We start from the raw sequence: 22,478 nt of genomic DNA, 5'->3' as shown, positions 1-22,478 counted from the left end.
TTTCTGCTGTCATGCCGAAGCTCCTCTGCACATAGCTTCGTGATCGTTTCATCCTTCGTCATGATCGTCTTTCATTTCAGTCAAGCTTCGTCTTGACCATGCTTCTGTATACCCGCAACCTGATTCCGAAGATACCTGCTTGCATACTTAGAAAACATTGTCAAATCATGTTTTTGAGGACCTTCGGAAGCCGAAGGCCCCCAACACCATTCCACGGGTGAAGGCGGGCTGCTGAGTACGTTTGTACTCACCCTTGCTTATTTGTTGTTTTTCAGAAAAAGGTGATCGGGTAAGAGTTACGACTGTTCCCAACCTTGCATGTGGCTGTTGGACCGCTGATTTGCTTCGCTGCGTAAATCGGGCTGCTTCAGCCCCACTCTGATGATATGTCCCGAGTTGTGGACCAACTCTTAAAGTTGATCGCCACCTTTATAGGTTTGTCTCGTTTAAGCAGATCTGGAATCATCTGATGTATAAATGTGTTTACTAGACTCCTGGGACTAGTAATTGTATCACATTTGAGTCCCAAAGGATTGGGGACGCTTCAGGTGGTATCAGAGCTGTTAGGTTGGCCGCAGGACATAACCCTTAGCCTGATCCAATAGTTTTTAAGTCACAACTATTTTCTTAAAAAAAATCTTGCTCTCATCCCTTCATTTCAAAAATGTTTTCCCCCTTTTCCTTCTCTCACAAGTCAGATGGAGGTCAATTGCCAAACCAGCTTTCGCCAGAATGAAGATGGTTTCCCCAAGTTGCTGAGAGCATGCACAGTTCGCCTCGGAATCAGGAGCCAGCCAGAGTATGATGGTCGTGAATTCGTCGAGCATGGCACAGAGAAGTGTGTCGTGACTGTATACATTGGATCCAGTCCACACCATGTGGAATGGAGTGTCACTGCTGCTGGGCACAGATTCAAAGACACCTGCCAAGTCGTCGCTTGCAAGGCATTGAGGGCCCTGTGTCAGATCTATGAAGAAGAAGTGGCCGACACACCGCTCAGATTCTTTCCGCCCTTTCAAAGAGACCGTCCAGTTTGGATGGCCAGGATGCGTGCATTGGAAGGGAAGCATCTGCTTGAGGATGACCCCACAGTCGTGTACCTCACTGCATACCTGCTCACCCTAGATGCATGGTATGATTTCTTGGCTCGGCAACACCATCAGATGATTGCCCGAGCAGAAGATGCAGAGAAGCTCAACCGTCAGCTCCATGTGGATCTCACCACAGCTCAAGCCCGTGCAACTGCCTTGGAAAGTCATGAAGTCATTGCTGTTGAAGCCCTGAAGCAAGCCAAGGATGATCATGTCCAGAAGTTGATGGAGGCCTAATTGGTAACCCATAACCAACATAGAGCCCTGCGGATCCAAGAGCCCGCTTCATCCAACCCAGTTCAATCCATGAGAGCTGAAGATCCCCAGATTCTTGAAGGTCACCCGGTCTCTATCAAAGGAGAGAAGAAGGCTTGGGAACTTCCGGAAGGTGCCATAGTCTTGGAAGGAATTCCAGTCTTCCCTCAGGCTATGGATAAGCAAGAGCACCATGAATCCTCCCAAGATCCCCCGCCGGAGTTGTTTGAGCCCCTCACCATGAAGAAGATTCCAGCACCATCCCTTGAAGTCAAGGAAGAAGCTACAAGCACCCCGCTAGCACCGCCGCCCTCTGAGGAGCTACAGGAGCCAGTAGAGATGGCAATGGGTACCCGAAACCCGAAACCCGATGGGTTTTTACCCCATTATGGTACGGGTTTGGGTCAATTTTCGTACCCATGGGTTTGTTAATGGGCATAAATGTATACCCGACGGGTTCATGGGTACGGGTTTGTTCCTATAGTACCCAAACCCGTGAACCCGTGGGTTTTTTAAACCCGACCAAACTAGTGCATATTGTCATTTTATTTTATAAACGAACAACAAACTTGTTATCTACCTATTTACTTCCTAATTTTTATCAAATAGTGAATGTATAAATAGTTGGTGAGAGTGTTGCTTGCTTGCTATTATAGTTATTACTAGTGTTATATATGTGGTGGATGTATAACTTAGTGCAAGGTAACTTGATTATACAACTTATTATTTGTATTTAATTCTCTCTACTAATTTTTTATACCAAATCATGAACTCGTTGTTCATTACATAAATTTTGGACCATGATCTCATTAATCATTGCGATACTTATTGATTATAAAAAGAATAAGCATGTTGGAGATAAAACCCGCGGGTAACCCGTGGGTACCCGCTAACCCGATGGGTACGGGTTTGGGCAAAATTTCAAACCCATCATGGGTACAGGTTTTTTAATGGGCATAAATATTTTTCACGGGTACGGGTTTGGGATAGCAAAACTCGGCGGGTTTGTACCCGTTGCCATCTCTAGGAGCCAGTCCCGCTTGAAGAAGAGTTCGACCCTGTCCTGCCATCTCAGTTGCTGCCAGAAGAAGTCATCAACATCAGCTCCCTCTTGACCCATCCAGGAGATATCTAAGATTGAAGTTGTGCGCCAGTCTTGCCAAAAGAGAAGCTGCCAGATCTGAAATTAGTTTGCCCAGTCCTATGCATGCATTGGGTAGTGAAGTTTTTCTTCACTTTGGCTAGAGCCCTGCATGTATGAGAGGTAATCGTGTAGCCTCGTGTTTTGAAAAATTCTAATTGTGTGGCCCCCTAGGGCATTTCAAAATAAATTTCGCTTGATGTTCTCTCCCCTTTTGAGTGCATATGTGATGCTTTAACGTTAGTGCTCATAAGTCCTGTTTAGCATAGTTCTCAGTTCAGGAGCCGAGCAATAGTAGTTATGCTTAGCCCCCAAATCTGAGTAGTCCGTGCTTTGGAAAAACTGTATTCTTCCCTTATTCAAAACATTTGATTTGTTTGTGCTTATCATTGCTGAGCTTGTGTGTTTTCTTTCTTTTTAAGAAAGGTTTTCTCTAGAAACATAGATCACAAATTAGAGCTAATCCTCATCTTATGCTTCCATTCTCCCCTTAACCCATATCAAGAGAAAAGGACCTTACCCAAGAAGATACCAGGAAGCTCACCCTTGAAGCCTGGAATAAGCTACAGAACAAACCTGTCCAGCCGCTCAGTCAAAAGGACCGACCGTGAGAATCAAAGCACTACCCCTAAGTCAAAGTAAACAGGAAAAGAGGACAGAAGAAGTTATTACCATACAGAGAGGCAAATATTCTTGGAACCAGAGACCACAAACATCAGGGTCATCGACCCCACCACTCACTCGTGCCCCCCGCACGCGTGCCCGCCTCCATGCGCACTACCACCGCCCCACGCCCCCTTTGCAGCGCACTATCGCCACCCACGCCCCTTTTGCAGCGCACCCACCGCCATCATCGCCAGCAACAGCCCCACTTCCCCTTGTCGCACCTGCTTCCTCGTGTCACCTGCTCCATCACTACCACTCCACACCCCCCAAGCACCCCCGCTCGCCTATAACCCCCCCCCCACCAGCTCCCTCAACTCCCATCTCGCTCAAAGCAAAACACACTCCAGATAAATCTCATCTGCCAAATCGCAAGCAACTCCATTTCCCACTCCCTCGCTCCTAAGATCACAATGCTTGGTGATTCTTGGGTTGAAGACTGTTGTACATGGTTCATAGTCTTTGGTTTCCTCCTCTGTATGATGGTAATACTCTTTGATAGAATCCTCCAGTGGGAAGAACAAAAAGAAAGAAAGAGGTAGTGAAAAGTGAAAAGTTAGAAGAGAAAAGAAGATAGCGAAGAGAAGATGAGAAGAAGGTTGTCCCAGAATCAACCCTGTGTCAGTCATTTCTCCGCAGCCTGCTCAAGCAGCAATAGTAGAAGAAGGCCCCGTAACACCCTTGTTATGAGGTACTTCAAGGAGTTCAAATCCCCAAGATTCAAAAGTTCTACCCTCATTCTTTTTAAGTGGGGTAGTGTTCTAACAAGGTTCCTGCTATGGAGAAAAAGAAGAAGGCCTATAGCAAGCTTGTGGAGGACCAGATCATCGAAGCTTATAAGTTTCTGGATGAGAAGTGGTCACCCAAGTTCCATTGATGAAGCAGTAGAAGAGCAATCAAGGAAGGGACCCATGGATAAGTTCGCAAGAAGAAGGTTTGTGTGTTGGCATCGATGCTTCTTCAATAAGCTAACTGCCAAGCAAAAACTAGAAGCCTGAAGATGATCTTTGAGTAGCCAGAATCAACGTTTGCAATCAGCAACCGGATGCTCCTGAAAGGCCAGATTTTGTTGAAGTTCCATCTCCTCGAAGAGTCTGCAAAGTGAAGATATGTAGCTGAAGTAAAGCTATACCCATAACCCTTCTAAGCCGAATCTCGAGGACGAGATTCCTTTTAAGTGGGGTAGATTTGTAGCATCCCAAAAATTCAAATCTTAGAATTTTCTCAAACTCGCTCTAAATTCAAAATGAATTTCAAATTTCATTTTAAAATGTTTGTTTGCGAGTTGATATCAGCAAATAAAATATAGTGGTCTATATTCTCTCCAAAATCCTCCTCAAATATCCTACAAATGTTTCTCCAGTGATCCCCCTCAAATTCTGTCCAGAAATACTGTCCAGATATTTCCCGAGTAATCCCCTTCAAGTTCTTTCCAGAACTATTGCCCAAATATTCCACCAATATATCTCCAAGTATTTTCCTCTTGAGAAATACCTTCAGAATCATTTTTCAAGTCCCTATAAATATTTTCATCATAACTTTCCTCATGCTCATACGTATACGTATGCCTCCGGTGTCATACGTTGAGCTCTACAAGCTAATTACACTCATATAAGACAAATCCATGCTAATCTCCCACTAATCCTCTCATCCTCCCACTAATCCTCTCATCCCTCCCCCTAATCCCCCCACCATGGCTATAAATAGAGGGGCAAGGGCTTCCTCTCATCCCACCCCAAGCCATTTCATGGCAACTCTTTTCCCCCCACACACACCCACTCCATGTTCCACACAAGCACACACTAGCACAAGGATCGTTCGATCGTTCTTCGATCGTTCGTCCCCCTGTTCTTAGTTTGTTTGTTCGTTCGTCCGATCGTTCGATCGTTCGTCCGATCGTTCGTTCGTTCGTTCGTCCGATCGTTCGTCCGATCGTTCGTTCATTCGTCCGTTCGTCCGATCATTCGATCGATCGTTCGTCCGTTCGTTCGTCCAAATAATCTTTTTCCTGCCGAAATTCCGATCGTTCGTTCGTTCGATCATTCGATCGTTCATCGTTCGTTCATAGTTCCTATTCATCGTTCATCGTTCGTTCATAGTCCCTATTCATCGTTCTTCCAGATAATCTTTGTCCTGCCGTTATGCTGCCGAAATTCCGATCGTTCGTTCGTCCGATCATTCGATTGTTCGTCCGTTTGTTCGTCCAAATAATCTTTTCTCTGCCGTTATGCTGCCGAAATTCCGATCGTTCGTTCGTTCGATCATTCGATCGTTCATCATTCGTTCATAGTTCCTATTCATCGTTCATCGTTCGTTCATAGTCCATATTCATCGTTCTTCCAGATAATCTTTGTCCTGTCGTTATGCTGCCGAAATTCCGATCGTTCGTTCGTCCGATCATTCGATCGTTCGTCCGTTCGTTCATAGTTCCTATTCATCGTTCGTTCATCGTCACTATTCATTGTTCATCGTTCGTTCATACGAACTATTCACCATCACTATTCACCATTACTATTCATCGTTACTATTTACCATTACTATTCACCATCGTTACTATTCATCGATCATCCGATCGCCCCAAATTTCAACTACTCATCCATCATGCTGTCCAGTTTACCTAAGACTAGCCAGACTCATATTTCAGTCATACGAACTTCGGTGACTGTGATTTTCCTTCTACTGGGAACTTCCCATCTGGTCACCCATCCCAGGTTTCTCCAAGTTGAGCACGCTTAACTTTGAGATTCCTTCGAACCAGGCTTCCAAACTCCGATTCCAATAATTCTTGTTTCTAAATTCTTATCAGATTATTCCCTATCCAACCATGTCATCCCTTAAACATGGTTCATGTTCCAGAAAACTCCCAAAGTACTCTTGTCCCATATTCTGCCTATAACTCTCTTGTTCATACTAAGTCAGACGATTCATTCGTCACTATTCTCACGAACAGTGAACTTCACTGTGCTACACCACATACACCCAACTATAAATACACCCAGCTACCCTCTCCCTCTCCACACACTCAACACCCTCAGCCAAGGCAAACACCCCACCCACTCAGTTACTCCGCTCTACCGGCTACGCGCATAGTGTCGCTTCGCCTCCAATCCACCCTCCTGGTAAGCACCTTCGCTCCACCACCAGTAATATCACAACACCACGTGACACAGATTCTACTCAAGACTCTACCCATCTATATATCGCTATTCTGACCACTACACTAAATATTTGTTGGTATACTTGCTGGTTTGTATGTTTGCTTGTTTATGTTGCATAGTTATCAGAGCGTTCGTGCCGTCTCGTGGAGGCCAGATCTGCAAGTCTACGCCATGCGATGGAGCCAGAAGCCAGTTCCGCGAGCTCTCCTTCCCCCTTTGCCGGATAAGCACGACAAGCTCACTGGATCCCTTTGATGCATAAATTACCTATGATTTTTCAACCACAACCCTCATCCTGTTATTTTATGCATGATATGATTTTGAGACAAGTTATTATGGCCACCCAGCCGCTTGCCGCAATCAATGCTTGATATATTTGTTCCAAATGATTTGAGAAAAGGTGTGAGTTTTCAAAAGAAAATGCTTTTCAAAATGTGTATGATGAAGGGTTTTCACCCTTATCACCTTTGAGTAGGGATGATCAGGGACTCCCTGGTTTAGGGGAGGGCCTAAGGTGATGGCTCAGCTGGTTTAGACGTGAGCAGAAGGATTGTCCCCTCATATAAGGACCGGTTTGTCATCCTTCACTACCTGTACTCATGATAAGTACAACCACTCGAGACTGTGTGGGCAGTAACTCAATCTGAACTCGTACGGTCCAACCCCAGGGTTATGAAGGCTGGGGAGCACCGGGAGGATAAGGAGGGGGAATGTTTTGTCCGGTTTGGACATGGTGGTGGCCTGACTCCTTCCGGTATAACCGTTAAGGTTAGGACGTGCGAGGAAAGAAAGAGATTCGGATTCGGATCTCATTGGCCATGAGATCGCAGAGCCGGACTAGTGGGTAAAGTGTACCCCTCTGCGTAGAGTTCAAACCTATTCGAATAGTCTGCGTCCACAGGAATGGACGAGTCTGGTGTGGTATGGCAATTAGTGTTTTGTTTTCAAAAAAAAGAGGTGCGTTTGAGAAAAGTGGTTTTTAAAAGGTCCAGCGGTTGAGCCGTGAGCTATGGTGGACGGGAAGTCCAGTAGCTGTTGTTGAAAATGAAAACCAGTGGGAAAATGCTGAGATACCTGGATGGTTTAGTCCAGGGGATTTTGTTCTATACTGAAAAATTTCCTGCTCCTTTTGGAGAGGATGCGCTTTGCAAAATACAAAATGTTTTTTCAAAATAACCCTGCATAAAATATTGTTGTTTCTGCAAAATATCCTGAGCTCCACATATTCCATGCATTATATCTGATTTCCCCATTCCGCGGGTGAAGGTGGGTTGTTGAGTACGTTTGTACTCACCCTTGCTTATTTCTTGTTTTTCAGAAAAAGGAGATCGGGTAAGAGTTACGACTGTTCCCAACCTTGCCTATGGCTGTTGGACCGCTGATTTGCTTCGCTGCGTATATCGGACTGCTTCAGCCCCACTCTGATGATATGTCCCGAGTTGTGGACCAACTCTTAAAGTTGATCGCCACCTTTATAGGTTTGTCTCGTTTAAGCAGATCTGGAATCATTTGATGTATAAATGTGTTTACTAGCCTCCTGGGACTAGTAATTGTATCACATTTGAGTCCCAGAGGATTGGGGACGCTTCATTGCGCTGGGTGACGTTGGGTGTCCTTCATTGTAGATATCGAGGTCAGAGCCCTGCTCGGGCAAGGCGGAAGTCTTCCCGAGGCGATGGTTGAGCTTTCCCTGACGTGCGCCACAGTTGGCGGAGTGGTCGCCTATGGGATTCGCGGTGGAGCAGGTAACCGAGGCCGAGCTCGAGCGAGGCAGAGGTGGTCCCCGAGGGCGAGCCCAGCGTCAGGCGAGACAGAGTTTTGCGCCCGAGGGCCGGTCTGCTCTTCTATCGTATTAGGTGTCCCATCCGGGGTTGGCAGGCGGCGTGCGCTCACAGTGGCGCATGCGTAATCATGGTGTGGTGCCCAGACGCGACTGATGTTTTGTTGCCACTATGCTCCTGTGCCTCTGCATGGGGTAGGTTTGCGCATTGAATGCGAGTGTCCCCCACTGGCCTTTGGTTGTGCATTGTCCTCTTCGCCTGGGACGGGCTCAGGTGAGACGGTTAGGGCAATTATAGAATGAGGTGATCTCGGGCGAGGCGGAAAATGGGAGGCATGAGCTGTGAGGGGCTCCGACGAGACGGATGTTTGTCTGAGGTGGAGGACCTTCGGGGAGGGGTTTCGGTCATGACGGCGTTTATGGGGAAGACCCCTACGGTGGGACTCGGGTGAGGAGCTGACCTGGCCTCTTACCTTCAATGATTATGCTTGGTCAATTAACCTTTCTTGATCGCGTTTTTAGAGGTGTAATCCGAGCATCCCTAATTATCACACCCGATAGAGTGCATGGTCACCATCAGCTTCCTTTGTCCCAGGACCACCTCCCTATCATCAAGTGCCTTCTTGATCGCTCTAGTTACTTTGCTCCCAAACATGTCCGCAGAACGAAAAAAAAGAATTGTTGAGGACAACACTTGTGAGGTCTGCAGCTCGAGCTCTGAGACGGCTTCATGCATCGTCTTTGGATGTCAATTCGCGATGACTTTCTGGTCTGCACTGCATCTTCACAAGCTAGAGCGTCCAGATCGTGTTGCATCGGGACACTTCAGTTGTGTTTAGGAGTGAACACCTCAGAATTTGCCAGGTGGTGTTGTGCAAAGAGGAGGACCGACTCTAAAGCTGCCTTCTTCCGAGGGTGTACAATCATCAATTATGTGTAGTACGCAAGTTTTTTCGCAGGAAATGTGGCCAAGAATCGTGTATACAAACTTTGAAATCTTAGGTGCCATGTTGGGGGCCACTAAGGAAACCAGAAATGCCCAACATTGTTGAGAAAATGGACACTACAGGAAAAGGTGCTCAGAAGGTTCATCATCATCTCTTGATGGCGTAGAACACATGAGTAACTTGGCAAAACCCCCATTTTTTCTTCTCTGAAGCTCCATGGTGTTTACTCTGTGCTTGAGGAACAACCAAAAAATGATTATGTGCTTGAGTTTACAGTAACAATCCAGATCCAAGAGTAAACCTTTGGAATATCTCTATGCCTCTTCAAGATTCTAAAGGTTTTGATCGAGTTATAAACTGCATCACCCGAAGTATAGATCCAGAGATCATCATCTTCGTTAAAAAATACATTGCGTCAGGTGATCTGCTATGATCTGAAACTGCAAGAAAGCTTCAGAGGATAGAGGCAAATAGGAGTGAAACCGAAGGTTCACCTTCTGCAGAGATGTGTTTAGAATGTATGTTATTGGTGGTTTTGAGTGGCATCTTGAATATGAGATTCTTTATTATTTTAAAGCGTACTAGAAATCATCTCATTCTTCTTTCTTTATTTTCATATTTCCTTTATAATGGCTATTTGTTAGCTTCCACCGGTAGAACACGAATAACTGAAACCGGTGAACCCTCCCCAACACAAGCAACAAGTACTGAAAAACAGATACAATGAGAGATGGAGTTTTGGAAGGAAGCAAGCAAGGAAAATTAGACGCCTTTCTTGTTGGTTCTACAAGTGCCTTTGTATGCCTGACTCATTCAATTACACTGGTTGGGTCCATGTCGTATGGCCCATTAGGCCTAGTAAGCCCTTGTTCCGTTATTACCAACCCATGTGGATTACATAGGATTAAAATAATTACAAACAATTTTGATTTTTTTGGGATTTAATCCAATCCACATGGATGGGGTGCAAAACGAACTAGCCCTAATAATTGGTCACTAAACCCTAAACTCTAAACTCACTTTCTGATGGCTGCTCATGAATCTCATAGCTGCAACAGAAGTGAGCGTATGAATCTCATGGCTGCTGCCTGGTGACATTTTCACTACAAGAGAAACCACTAAAGTTGCCCATAACTGAACATAATCGTGTTGGTGTTGGAGCGACATGAAGAAAGAATGATGTCCAGTTACATGTCCTCTAAGAAATACCACTCGCCAACTTGTCCATATGCCATAAGACTGATTGCCCAATCCTCTATCTTAAAATGTTTAGTACGATATACCGACAACGAGCATTGTGCAATTAGACCTTATGTGCAAGTGTGCAAACATATACCTTAGTCTATTAGATCATGATCTAACTATAAATATAACTATGATTTGTTAGAGAGTTTTTTTATAAATCTATGTGAGCTGGTGGTGCAAGCGTATACCTTCAATGTTTCATATTTTTCAGTTGCTTCGTCAATCTTTTTCTGAAGTTCAGAAAGACGAAGCACATTCTCCTTGCGCTTCTCCAATTGCTGGTGTATTGCTTCGAGGTTGTTGATCTCCTCATTGAGCTCCTAGTCTTGTGGTTCTGGATTGATAGCCTTTCTCTTTTGGTTTCTTTCCTCCCTGAGGAGAGCTTCGCCCCTTGGTTAGTGTCCAAGGTCCTGAGGATGGAGACGATTGTTGTTGCCTTCTTTGGCGGCATGGTGTGAGTTATTGTTGTGGTTGTGAGATCATCGGAGGTGGACGCCAATGTTGGTACTTGATTTCAATTCCCTAGAGGCATAGAAAATCAAGGCAAACACAAGTTAAATATTAAAACCTTCATCATTGATTTAACAAGTGTTAATACAAAGGACAAAAGTTTTCAAAGAGAAGCGCAAACGAAATGATATGAAAAAGACAATGTGAAGCTCTATATGGAACTCATCTCACATGGCTTCACATTTTTATTTCATCTTCCTTTATATTAAACGAGTTTACGAGCATACCTTTGGCTCCTTAACGGTGGCACGAAGGTTCTTCGGAGGCTAAGCAACACAAAGTTATGGCCCTAAAAAGATACTTTATGCAGGGCACTGTTCACCTATTTATAGAGAAGATGAACCACCTTCATACAAAATTACAATCATGCCCCTCAAGATTTTACACACATTATTTACAAATGACACTAGGGCAGCATTGTACTTTCTCATTCCTTGGTTGCGCAGGTCTTGTCCTTCGTCACATGAGAGCTTCTCTGCTGGCTTGCGTTCGAATCCTCTCTTCTTTGTCGAAGTTGTCGACTTCGGCTCGCACCTTCGCTACTTGCACGTGCAGGCGAAGCTTTTTTATACGTTGCTTCGACTGAAGATCAACTTCGTCCATCAATAATAGTGTAGCTAAAACACACTTGTTTGTGCCGAGTAGAAGTTTAATTGAGGACCTTCGGCATAATAGGCCCCGAACAAATAGAATCTATGCTTTCTATTAATTCTCCATTGTATAAGGGGCTTAATGCACATTTACCTGTATGTACCTATGTATATATACTGGCCTTAGGGCCTCATATTGAATACAAGTGTATTCATAACATGATACCAGAGTACATGGGCCTCATATTGAATATCGTTTAATCAGACTACACAGGTGTTTAAATGGACTAAAAATGGATTATATGGGATTAAATATATTAAACAGCATAAACGACCAATATAGCTAGCTACTGAGTAGCGTTAAAACGACGTGTAAATGGTCTAACGGCCGTTTAGGATAACACTGATTTATACTAGTTCGAACAGAACGTCCCTGCTTACAGTCATCGGTGGCTTGCGCTACTAGCACTATTGATGATCAAAGCTCGTAGCAGGGGTTACAAGCGAGCGAGAGAGGGAGGAGAGGCTCCCAAGTCTCTTATTTATGGTGGATGTGGTTACATAGTGGAGTCCTAACTAAGACTTGGCTTGGCAGCGGGCCTCCGGCCTCCTGGTCTTCCTCCTGTTCGTTAGTCTTTCTGGGCGTCGTCTCCTAGTCTAGGACCGTCCTTGTGTCCACCATGTCTCCGAGAGAAAGGAACCTCCCATGTCCGGGGGCTAGCCTCCTCCTTTTATAAGCCAAGGAGGGGGTCGGCCAGCGGTGGCTTCCTTAGGAAGGAGCCACCGAGTGATGGTAAAACTGAGCATTCTACTAAGGGGTAAAGCCACGCGTGCTCGTGGTCGTCTGGCTGTCTTGTATTCTTTATTGCGGACAGAGCGGGTGGCGCGGGTCCTGAGCGCCAATTAAAGAAAATCTAAAAGTTAAACGGCCAACCAAACTTAATACATCCTTTTTCTACTAATCTCGAGGACGAGATTATTTTTAAGGGGTAGAATTTGTAACACCCTAAAATCATATTTTAGGTAATGTAGGAAAGTTTATATCAATAATTGAATACTTATGTTTTGAAACAAGGAAATAAATGAAAAGAGTCCCCATTCTCCAAGGAGTTAAATTACCCCTTCCATCGAATCCTATATGTTGAAATACTCTATGAAGAATAGCACAAAAGTATTGCCTAAGAAAGGTTTCAGGGTTAATTATGAAGAGGTGATAAAAAATTTAACTTTAAATAAAGTTATTACTAAAATTATTACAGGATAAGTACTATGAATTGAGGTCCTTAATTACTTACTTATGTGATCTATTCTTTATCAAGTTTATATGATCTAAAGCATTTACTTAGAGAAATAAAACAATGACAATGAATATATATATATACTTCGCATTCATGCTGGGATTTTTATTGTGCATTTACTTTGGAATTTGGATAGCTTGATTTGAGTTTAAAACTCGAAACCAAAATAGAAATAGAAAAAAATAAAAAGAAAAGAAAACAATGGAGACTTACTTGTCGGCCTAGCAAATCGGCCCATGGCCAGTCCACCCACAGCCCAACTACATTTCCCTAGCCAGCCCATCCAGTCTTTTCACGCCCGCGGCCCGCCTGACTGCGTGCACCGCGTGCCCGCGCCTCGCCCTTACACCGACGGGGTCCCACAGGACAGCCACACCGTGCGCCCGCATTCGCTTCCACGTGGGACCAGTGCGTCGGATGGTCATCCACCTCGAGTCGGTACGGACGGAAGACAGTTAGCGCAATTCCGGCCGTCCGGGTGAGCTCTCCACCGATTGTGGCCCGGCCGGACTCTTCCCTGGGGAGTATAAAATCTCGGCTCCCGAGATCCTATGACCAGCACGCGCGTTCGCAAAATCCACCGAGAGCACCATCGTTCACCACCAAGCTGAGAGAAGAGAAGGCGGAGGGAGATCGAAAACAGGCCGTCGCCAATTCGCCATGGGAAGCTCGGCTGCATGGTCGTTCAGGTCACGTGTGGTGGTCGGATATCTTCTTCGGAGCACGCTGGAGAAAAGGGTGTCCCCGGCGGTCACGATTGATGGACTACGGGAAAGGAATTCCTTACCGGAGCTACTCTGCATGGTCCGGGTAAGTAATCCTTTGCGTGTTAAGACAACTGTTTTTTTTCTATAATTACAATAAAACACACCTGTTTTTTTGTTGTCACCATGTTAAGACAATTTGGGACAATGATTACATATATACTTGTTAAATCCACCTAGAGCCAATACTCACGTCCTAAAATATAGTGTCTTTTATATTTGTTGTATGGTAATCTATTTTAAACTTAACTAAATTTATTAAAATAAACATGGTGTATGCTCCATTAGAGACATTATAGAATAACTATTTTATAACTGTGGTAAAAATTAATATCTTTTCTTATAACTTTAGTATCGGAGTGAGTGCATGAATAAAACCATTTCCAAGTATGACAACATCAAACAGATCCAACGATTACCTGATAATGCCTTTTGGAAACTTAACCTAACCCGTAATGCCTCAGAATAGGAAGAAAGATATGTAGGGAGAACCTGTCGATCAGCGTGCATGCTGATCGGTGAAAGCGCCATGTCACTGCACCTGGGAGAGCAGGGTTGTAATCTGTCACTTGTGACCAAATGAGCCCCACGAAGCCTTTTTTTTAGAAAAGGAAGATATATTAATTTCAAGTGCATTACAACAAGGTGAAGCAAAGTCTTGAAACAAGTATCTTTCGAACTCAGTTCAATACAGAACACACAGCCCAACAACACAAGATATCTTGAAGTCAATCTTACTCTAGTAACTATCAATCTTTAGACTAGATCGCCACCCATAAACCCGAAAAAAAAAACTCCGTGACTAAATACATCAAGTGGAGTGAAGCCTCCATAACAAGGTCATATGCATCCTTACGTTGCAGGGGCACCTATGAGCACATCCAGTGCAAGCCCCACGAAGCTATCTTGTGGCAGAGCCAAACAAAAAGATAGAGCGGGTCATGTGTTGCCTGTCAGTTTTCACTGTGGCTAGCTATAGTACGTTAGTAACCAGCAGCCAACTCTGGTGGAGAATTGCAGAGCCATTGTTGAGAAGGATAAAAAAACAAAAAGATAAAGCGGGTCATGGAGTTGTCTGTCAGTTTTCACTGGCTGTGACTGTGATTGTCTAGCCTGTAGAAGCATTATATCCCCCTCTATCCTAAACAATATTCTAGATAGTTTTAATTTTTAATATATTTATGATATATTTAAATATATGATATGTATGTATGTATAATAAAATATGTCTATAGGAGTCGATCTATAAATTAAAACATAAAGAATACTCTTTAATTAGATGACTGAAGATGTTGTTATTGGACAGAGGAGAACAGGTGAGTGTAAACTCATGAATGTCTGGTCAGGTAATCACTATTCACTCACAATCCTACATGTTCTTTACTATGATTGTTTCATAACTTCTTTATGGAAAAAATTTAAATCATCAAAATACATAGGTGACCGTATTTCCACACAAAAGAAACAAAGTGCAGCTTTGACAGGCGTTCCGTTCACCCAGCAGCCGAAGCGGCTCCCAGCGACGGGGCGCGTGAGCAGCGCCTCTTCTTTTCGTCGCCGCTGCGACAGGATCGGCCAGCGCCTTCAATTCAATTCAAGGAGTGCGACAAGAGCAGAGGCGTCGTCCGCTTGACCCCAGACCGGACCCCCACTGCGCTGCCTGTGGGCTGTAGCCGACTGCCCAACAAAAAGCGCAGGACATTTCACAATCGGATTCAGCAGAGGCCAGCTTATCGTCGTATTGTTGCTCATGCCTCGTCAATTCTTGTCAGGATGAGGTTCAGCGTTGCCAAATGTCAACAGCCATGTCTTGTGCCCTAGCCCTATGAATAATTAGACTCTCTCTGTATTTTTTTTAACCGATATAAATTAGATTTTTTAAAACAAATACCCTCCAACAAATTAGTTAAATGGTTATCTAAATATAATCATCTTCTATTCCGGGTTTCTCGCTAGCTAAAACAGAAAACATGAACGAATCTCTAGAGTGTGGAAACAAAATATAGACAACTGTTGGAGATTAAAAAGATATCGAAAAATGGTTTTTATATAAATAACTCTCGGAATAATAATTTAGAGGGTAAATTTTAGAAACACTCTTGGAGATGCTTATAGTTACGTATAATAGGGTTTATAGAAATATTTGAACACTAGACTGGTAAATTCGTGGGACCAGCACAGATGTTTTGCCGTCGATGGAAAAATAGCACCTTCGACTATCACTGAAAGGACAGCCAATTAACTCACGAAACATTTGGACCTTCTGAGAAGTACGTATGGATAATTAGTTTAGCTGTGCATAGTAAAAAAAATAGCACACTGTACAGTGCCCCCACTGCATGTGCGAGGAGCAATGGGTTCCCGATGTGTATGAGCACAGGTTCGGGCTAGCATTGATACTGTAGCTACTGTTCAGACTAGTGCACCAACCCGTATTTATTCTGTTGCGTACTTCCCTGCATCGTTGTTGCTGTACTACAAATTCAAACTAGCAGCTTGCCATTTGCCCATCAATTTCTCCTACATGCTGTTGGCAGTTCCGACAAAACAATTTACTCTTGTTTAGATATGGCAATAAGTAAATATACATTGGATATTATTATATTATACACATAATCACGTGGAAAAATAACACTATCGGGTCCGTCATATCCTCTCTTAGATATAGATTTATCTCCATATCCATACCCACTCATCAGGTCACTCATCTATAAAGATTAATCATCTACATTATACAAATATCAATAAATTCCATTACAAAATTTCTAGCATTATATCATCATCTATTCAAGAACACCATAGATGATTGGATAAAGTAGCAACACTAGGATAATATCATATATAACACATTACATGTTTTATTATATGGTCATCAAATAGTTGTTAAGTCTTTTATGATATTATCGTCTAAAAGGTTGTTAAATAGTCAAAAGAGATAGATGACTGCCTGACTGGAGCTCAAGTTCATGCTTTTAGGCTAATTTTATACCGGATATTTTATACCTATAGGTTAACAGATCTGAGTGAGGGCCGAACGTTTTAATACTCGTTTATCTATTAAATGAAGGTTTTTACCTAATAAGCAACTTATGGGTAGAACATTTAATTCATATACATACCGTAATAGAGTAAATATCTATCGGTTGTCGACTGTCTGAGTCGTGAGTACCCTGCCATGTCTACCGCTAGAAAGGAAACCATCAAAATAGTCCAGAGCATTTACGCAGTTGTTTGAGTCGATCAAAGTTATAGATGTCCAAACGGACCGGGCTTGCCAGGTGGCCCGAAACCCGGCACGGGTTTGGCCCGTCACGAACCCGGCATGGCACGTAGTGAACCGGGCCCGGGCCGGCCCGGTCACCAGGCCGTACCTGGACCGAAGGCGTGGCACGACGGACTAGGCCCAGCACGGCTCGATTTTATTTTTTTCTATTTTTTCATATAAATACATATATTATAGTTAAATATAGAGTATAAAACACAAGAAACATGTATTTTTGTTGGTTATGTGGGTGTAAATAAATGTTTAGAGCTAATAAATATTGTTTAAACTCTAAAAAATACATACTTTTAGAATATTTTTATCATTTAAACGTCATATATTGTTATGGATCCGTTAGATCCATCGGGCCGTGGGCCAGCCCGATACGATTATTAACCTAGCGGGTCGTGCTTGGACCTCGTTTGGGGCCCGTGGGCCGGCACGACACGACCCACTAGTTAATCCGGGCTGGGCCGGCACAGTCCTAATCCGTGCCGAACCTAGCCGTGCTCGGTCCAGACCGGTACGGCTCGCTCATTTGGACATCTATAATCAAAGCTAGTTGTTTAGACTATTACAGCTATAATTTATCTAGACAAAAATAATATAAAAATAGTAAAAGTAAAAGTCGATATGTATTAAAGCCAAACCAACAGTAGACAGATGGCATTTTTATATGGAACAACATGATATCCTAGACGAAGACAAAGCACAACGGATCCACCCGGTCATTATCCAAGTACAGTTCAGGAACAAATTGCTACACTAACAGTCTACTAGTACCATAAGCGCTAATCCTGAATCATTACATCATCAGATCCCAAAACCCCACGATTTTTTAAGATCCTTCTTTGGGCTCCACCATTAACAAAGACCAGCAGCAGCCTTCTCACTAGCGCTTCCATATTCGATAGTCCCATGCATCCCACCATTGCTCGCTCCATTAGGGTTGGTTAATTAGACACGAAGCTCTACAAATAACCATGGCTGATTAGCACTAACTTGACTAGGACGACTGCGGCGAGCCGCCACTCGCCGTGGAAGGTTGGACACGGAAGTAGTCGGCAGCGTTGCCGTTGATGTTGGAGTCAGCGAGGACAGGCGTGGCCGGGGAGGCGGCTGGCGCTGGGGCGGAAAGGTGCACAGCGGCGGCTGGTGCTGGGGCGGCGTGGGAGGAAGGGCAGACGGGGGCAGCGTCGATGAACGGATGGTGGATGGCCGTGGCAGCAGACGCTGAGGCGCTGCGGCGCGCGCTGTGGCCACCGACGAAGTTGTGCTTGTTGTTGTGCATCCAAACCTTGAAGACGCCCTTGGTGACGCCGATCTCCTGGCAGCACTCGTCGACCACGGCCTCGTCGCGCTTCTGCAGCCGCCAACCCAACCGCTCCGACAGAGCCTGCATCCTCTGCTTCTGTTCCGGGCTGAACTTGGTGCGGAACCGCTTCCTCGCCGCCGCCGCCGCCGCAGCAGCAGCAGCAGCACCGGGCGCCGGCATCGGGACCAGGGAGGCGGGCGGCCTGGGCCCCGCCGCGGGAGTTTGGGCGCCCGGCGCGCTGGTGCTCAGCGCGAGGAGCATGTGTGGCGCGACCTGGCGGTAGCCGGGCGGCAGCGGCACCATGCCCGGCGCCGGCAGCGGCGTTAGGGGACGGTCCTCTTCGAAATCTGAGCCCTCGTCCGACTCCTCGGTGTCGTCGTCGAAGGCGGCTGGCAGGCGGTCGTCTGGCGCCTCCTCGCCGCGCATCGTGCGGCTGTCACGCATGGCATGCGACGCGACAGCCGGCGCCGGCGCCGGCGCCAGTGGCGGTGGAGGCGGCGGCAAAGCGAGGAGAGGCGGCGGCGGGGACAGCTCGGGTAGCCGGCGGTGGAAGTTGCGGTGGCATCCGCACGCGGCGCACCTGAGCGAACTCGGGTCCGCCGGGTCGGCCTCCGGCGACGGCATGAACTCGCCGCACCCGTCCAGCGCGTGGCCACCCAGGCTCGCCGCGTGGTTCTTGAGGCATTCCCTGTAGTACACCCCCGTCTGGCCGCCGGCAACCGCAGCGGCCCCGAGCCTCGTCTTCTTCTTGGCCGCGGCCACGCCGCCGTTCGGGAAAACCGGCAGGTACTTGAGGTCCACCACCGCCTCCATCCTTTCCCGCCCGCCCGCCCTCCCTCCAAGCGGCGTCACCACTGCTTGCAGCAGAGCACGCCCCCACCACGGAAGATTACCGCTTGCGCCGCCTTGGTTGTTTTTGTCCCCGAAGGACAGGGACAAAGGACGAGGACGAGTGGAGAAAACTACAGGTAGGGAGGTGAAGAGAAGCGAGGAGATAAGAATGAACCGAGCCCACGAGAGTGATGAGTAGTGAAATAAACACACGAATAATTAGTGTGGATGCCTAAGAATTTAAAGAAAAAGGAAGACCAGACGAAAAGGCTATGTCATTGCTGTGATGGACGAGGGCAAGGTGAGAGGGTACAAGTGTACAGTGGCACAAGCCACGTTTTGAGCTGTGAGGCATCGACCATGGCGTAGTGGCAGGGCTATCCATGCTTTCCCTGATGAACTAGGGATCAGACTACGAGTACCAAACTCGTAGCGTAGGCCTGGGAATCACAGCATCACATGAGACGAGTCAGGCCCCAGGATAGCACGCGTGAGGTGGGAGGGCTGGGGGGAAAGGAGCGCTGATGATGGGCCATACGGCCGGTTGGACTTTGGACGACGACGAATCGTGCTGCCTCAGTGCGTGTGTTCTCTTTCTCAGTATTTATAAAACTAGTGTATCATGCGCGCGTGGCGAACAGTAAATCAGTTTATCGGTAGAACTGTAGTACGATTGTATTTAAAGTGACGATGCTGGTTGTCAACCCGATAAACATTATAGTATACGACATAGTACATACTTAAGATGAGTTCATATTCTTTATCTACTTGGATCTTAGCATGGATAGGTGTACCCTATTGGTACAACAGGATCATATGAGTAGAAAAAGAAGACATCGTAGAAAAAATGATATGGTATTTAGATTCATTGACAGCCCATGTTGCATGACTGTACTTTGTAAAAAATTTAGTAATAAACATATTAGTTTAAAAGAGTAAAGGTACAATCTGGAAGAGGTGACTAAGCAATGTGTAAGTTAGAACATGGTGCTGAGTAGAAGTACATCAGAGGATATAAGTAATCGGAACCATGTGTACAACTGACATCAGTATTAACAGGTGATAAAAAAGCACATTAGGTACAACATCTTGCTACCATAAATGTATATGAGTGGATATAGATCACCAGAGTACTTGTTCATCAGATATGATCATGTTGACATGACGGAGAGGACCATCATTTGCTGCGCCATGGAATTCTCATTCTCTAGTGACGCTTATTCTTATCACACCATGTACATTTCAAGGATCGAACGCCATCACTGGTGATGCCACCTGCATATAGAGGTATAAAACCATTTAGTATATTGTTTTTAAGCCACAATGAACAATACAAAGTTGCACTAGAAAAAAAGGAACAATGAGGCTGATGTTGTACACGTTGAGGGATATACCTAGCACAATTGTGATAGTCTACATGTACATATATACATGTATGGGGCTCGTGTACACACATGCATATATACATCTGTATATGGAATGCAGCAAGACTGAAGGAAGAAGAACAAGAGGGAGTAAAGAGGAAAACAAAATCTGCACATTGTAAATTAGAGACCAGGGAGGTACAGAATGCAGAATCTATTGTCCGAAGAGAATGCAGTGAGGTTTTCTATTTTTGCTTTTCCTTGGCAGACATCAGACAGATCACACATGCCTGCATTTCAGTCCCTAGAATCACAGATCAAAGAAGAACCATCTTTGTAGATTTTATCTAGCCCAGAAACTCATCATCGTCCAGCTAAAAAACCAAGGCAAACTCAGTTGAAGAATTGGTATTCTGCTCCAACAAAGGAAACTAGGAAAGTTGTGTTTCGTTTGCTGTTCAGCTGTGTTTCCTTGATCACTTAGGAGCCTTCAGTAGCTGCTCAAACAAAATCTACAAAATCCTAGGACACTATAGAAGTATTCTAAACATACTTCCACTTAAAAATAGTGCATATCTAATTTGATCCCAAAAAGGTAGCACACCAGACATTAAAACCCAGTTCGCACGATGGGCCGATGCCAAGAAAGCACAAACTGCAATTGATAGGAAGTCATCAAACAAATCCTTTCATGCAACATAGCTAAATGGAGAAATTTGGAACAGGAACGTACCTAACTTTTCCGTCGCCTCGAATTTTCAAGGTGATTACAGTTTGAGATGACGCATCGATGGCTGAAAGAGTGATAAAGTGATAATACAAACAAATCATGAAGCACATAGGAAACCTATGTGTATGCGCACATATTTATATGTTGCCTAGATGATCTATAAAGTGATCTCTCATTATATATACATAGTTATATAAACAAATCATAAAGTACATGAAAAGAATTATATACACACATATTTATATCTATACCCAAATCAGATATGAAGTGATATGTCTCTGTATATGCAAAGCTATATAAACAATTCTTGAAGCACATGGAAAACATAAAGCCAATTTTACAAAAGGAGGTCCATGGACGAATTAGAAATTTAATCAATGCATACCATGCAACAGACTAATCACGAAATAAACACATGTTAATGTAAGTGATAATTACCTCGCTACTGAAGTCTTTAAGGCCCAGGGGAATTATTCGACGTATTTGAAGAGAAGGATACAACCACAAAGTATTCAAAAGACAATTTTATTCCTTTTACATACCAATGATGCAGTATTCTTGAAAAGTACGTTGGAGCTTAGGCTCTAACAAAACATACATTTGTATCAAGCAATTGGTTGCACGCTGCTTTCCATATGCTTTGTCTGCATGAAGTGATCTAAAGGAACTATAAAAGAAGAAGGGAAAATGGGAGAAAATATGGGAAAACAAAAAACAGAAACCGTCCTCTAACCAGATCAACTAGAGACGAAATGGGGTAATAAGATTTTTTTTGGCAAAATTCCGAATACAACACAAACTCACCAAATCGGATGTTTGGAGCTGTCGTGATCCACAAAGGGATTCCAGAGAGGCTGAGGAAACAAGAAGAGAAGAGAGAAAAGTGCAGAACCGTAAATGAACAAAGCAAATGGGAGAAGGTAAATGTAAGCAAATGGGCACACTGCAAATTGGAGAAGACAAAGGTAGGCGTCACGACATCTATCTGGTAAAGAAGACACGAACATGCTACGAGAAAAAAAAACGATGAAGCACATTAAAATACGAAACAAACATAGGAAGGATACAAGCAGAACGTTGTGGCTGCGGGCGAAGAACAGATCTTGTAATCGCGAGCTCATTCCCCTTTCTTACCAAATTTTACTGCATCCTGGATAAAAGACAACCACACTAAAAAAGCAGAGAGCAAATAATAATGATGAAAAACCAATATACTATTTGTACGAGAGGTCTGTAGTCTGTACCAGCACCGCCTTGGCCTTGCAACCAAACTATGAGAAGAAGATGTAGCCGCCGCGACAGTCACCTCTCCCTGCGCGAACACCCAGAGCCCCGAGACAACACTGGCTACTACATTTAGCGCGTGGGGGAGTGCATGCCGGTGAGTGCTGAGCCCGCACGTCGTCCTGCACGTACACCAGGCAACTCGGAACCTAAGTGCCCGTCAACCCGTGCGGATCCGCTTCTTGGGCGACAGGGCATGGAACACGGTGGAGGTCCCTCACGACGGGGAAGAAGGCGCGGCACGCCGACA

The 22,478-nt window shown here is 44.8% G+C and overlaps 2 protein-coding genes across 3 annotated transcripts; one reads left to right on the top strand and one right to left on the bottom strand.

Moving 5' to 3' along the window:
- Positions 1–12,871: 12,871 nt before the first annotated feature.
- Positions 12,872–15,324, top strand: LOC103643270 (uncharacterized). 2 transcript variants are annotated; one of them, XM_023301327.1, is made up of 3 exons: positions 12,872–13,488; positions 14,749–14,788; positions 14,947–15,324. In XM_023301327.1, the coding sequence occupies exons 1-3, from the start codon at positions 13,339–13,341 to the stop codon at positions 15,261–15,263; spliced, it is 507 nt and encodes a 168-aa protein (XP_023157095.1). In that variant the 5' UTR covers positions 12,872–13,338; the 3' UTR covers positions 15,264–15,324. The 2 variants fall into 2 exon arrangements, with proteins under 2 accessions (XP_023157095.1, XP_008664656.1); XM_008666434.4 differs by having other exon boundaries at positions 12,873–13,488; positions 14,882–15,324.
- A 2,037-nt stretch (positions 15,325–17,361) lies between these two features.
- LOC100279540 (ZF-HD homeobox protein) lies at positions 17,362–19,078 on the bottom strand. The gene has a single exon (NM_001152537.1). The coding sequence runs from the start codon at positions 18,830–18,832 to the stop codon at positions 17,711–17,713; it is 1,122 nt and encodes a 373-aa protein (NP_001146009.1). The 5' UTR covers positions 18,833–19,078; the 3' UTR covers positions 17,362–17,710.
- Positions 19,079–22,478: the final 3,400 nt, after the last annotated feature.

This window comes from Zea mays, chromosome 1 (assembly GCF_902167145.1).
Source record: "Zea mays cultivar B73 chromosome 1, Zm-B73-REFERENCE-NAM-5.0, whole genome shotgun sequence".
Taxonomy (NCBI): domain Eukaryota; kingdom Viridiplantae; phylum Streptophyta; class Magnoliopsida; order Poales; family Poaceae; genus Zea; species Zea mays.
This window is presented reverse-complemented; position numbering and strand designations above follow the sequence as displayed.